The following is a 2,245-nucleotide window of genomic DNA, read 5'->3' as shown; positions in this document are numbered from 1 at the left end:
AATAAGAGCATAGTCTAAGGCAAGCGGCAATCCCAGTTTCTGATCCCTCAGGACATGAAAATAAAGATCCAATAGGCAGGGGAATTGGAAAGCCTAAAACCTCGCTCACCACTGTTGCCATGACATCCATGAGAGAAATGTATCCAGGCGGTTCAGAAACTAGGATAGACGTTCTGTGACGATTGATAAAATACATTGTTCGATGACGCGATTCACTCTCCCATTCGGGAATCATGGACTCCTTAGACACAAGGGTAACGTCTACGGAATTTGGCAGGAGAAGAAATCGAGTATATATATTTCTGGCAAACCCAAGTTTCTCTGCAGCAGATTGAAGAGAATGTTGCACAACCTCAAAAGATAAGTCATCCACGGTGGTGGTCTGACGGCTCACAGTCCATAAAGCAGCTTGAAACGACTTGCTCTGCAACTTTCTTATGATAGCCTTGAGTGATATAGACCCTATGTTGTCTAAGGTTTGAATTTGTTCAGCATTTTCAAGTTCCTTGACAAAGAAGCAATTATTTTGAGATCTTTTTCACACATAATAAATATAAGAAAAAGAAAGACATGATCGTAAAAAAAGAAACGGATGTTACACGTACCTCAATAACAACATCAGAAAGCTTTCTCACACCCAAATCCAGACAGATCCTCTCCGGAAGCCGTGGATGAACAAGTCTTAATCTTGCAGTGTCTATGTATTTCACATAGCGTGACCCAAAGGAATCAACATACACACAAGATCGTGCATGAACAAGCCTGCATCCATCGTCTGGGACAATCACATCTGATTTGGCAGTGGAAACATCGGGTGTGTTTGTCATATGTATGTCATCGCAGAGAAAATGAAGAATTTCCATCACAGCACGAAGCTCATTCGGGTTCAAACGCCGATAACCACATACTTTTTGTAATTTGGAGAGGATATCCTTTGCACCACCAACTGAAAGCACATCGTTAAGTCCTAAATCTTTAAGGATCTTCAGAAAAGGTAGATAATGACTTGGAAGTTCAAATGCAAAAGGTGATAGGTTGATAGGTAGGCGAACAAAAAGGGAGCTTGCTCCCACCAAACGTGTCCCATTTGCAGCTGGTAAAAAGGCTACCTTCTGCAACTCCAAAATATCTGGATGATAAAAATTTCAAAGCCGGGGAAAAAAAAATATTAGAGATTACAGCTCAATAATAAAAAATAAAAAAGAAACACTTACTGCAGTCCTATTATCATAAATATCCAAATATTTCTATGCATGACCAAACATAAATCCGTTTTTCCTGTTTTTGGTATTTCACAATGCTATACATTATTGTTGTTGTCTAGAGCAATCCACTGTTGCAGCTTGCAAAGGCTGGACACGAACAATGGAGAACTAGTTTATATTGTTGCTACTGCATTTGTTCACACCACCTATCAGTTAAAAGGTTCTTCGTTCTATCTAGATATATTTTGTATTTAAACTAAAGTTCTTATGCCAGATTAGGAATTTACAGCTGCCAAACCGATTTCACATTTCTTCTATTCAGTAATGTAAATTGAGTGTTCAGTGATATACATACCTGAAGAAGTGAGGGAGCCCCATACCATTTCAAGGTACTTCAAAACTTCACAAGAAGCAACATCAATGGTCATCACATCTGGATCATTGGGCCAGTGAGCAAGAGTGTCTTCACCACCATTCCGTCCAATTACCTGGGAGTATTTATTTAAATAATCAGGCCTCTTTTTCTTCACATGTCCGTGAAAAGAATACACAAATAATCAAAAGAGAGAACACGAGTGATCTTACCTGTAAGTGTTTAAGAACAGTCGAGAAAATCGGAGGACTTCTCAGACGAAATGCTGTCCATGAAAATTCAGGTGGAATGAATCTCTGAATCGAAAGAATAGGAACAGAGCTCCAAGCAAGGGGCCAATCCCGTAAAAGAACAGCTTCTCTGTAACGTGTAAGGACTCTCTTGCCACCTTTTCTGCCACCAAGACTTGGGAAACCTAATTCAGCAGGTACACAAGCAATCTGACCAAGAGTGTTGCAGAATGGGGTGCTGTAAAAACCAGCAAAGTTTGAAAATATAGCTTCAAGTACAGATCCTGCTAATGTTGATAACTCAGCAGAAATATCCTTCTCAGAATGTGCAAGATCCGTTTCAAAATCATCTTCTTCAGAAGAAGATCTATGGTGCTCGTTACCCAGACGTTCCACCCTTTTGGCACATTCAAGTATGACATCGGCTTCCGCTGCAG

At 40.0% G+C, this 2,245-nt stretch overlaps 1 protein-coding gene across 1 annotated transcript in view; it reads right to left on the bottom strand.

The window, feature by feature from the left end:
* The window catches only part of LOC104706612 (sacsin-like), a 21,443-nt gene that overhangs the window by 2,018 nt on the left and 17,180 nt on the right, over nt 1-2,245 (bottom strand). The window contains exons 10-13 of the mRNA XM_010422807.1: nt 1,791-1,993; nt 1,561-1,693; nt 606-1,129; nt 101-505 (exon numbers count right to left, since the gene is read on the bottom strand). Of these exons, the coding sequence (XP_010421109.1) occupies nt 101-505; nt 606-1,129; nt 1,561-1,693; nt 1,791-1,993 (1,265 nt within the window). The remainder of the gene's footprint in view (nt 1-100; nt 506-605; nt 1,130-1,560; nt 1,694-1,790; nt 1,994-2,245) is intronic.

Source organism: Camelina sativa, chromosome 8 (genome assembly GCF_000633955.1).
Source record: "Camelina sativa cultivar DH55 chromosome 8, Cs, whole genome shotgun sequence".
NCBI lineage: Eukaryota > Viridiplantae > Streptophyta > Magnoliopsida > Brassicales > Brassicaceae > Camelina > Camelina sativa.
The sequence above is the reverse complement of the archived record's forward strand: the minus strand, read 5'-3'. Positions and strand labels throughout refer to the sequence as shown.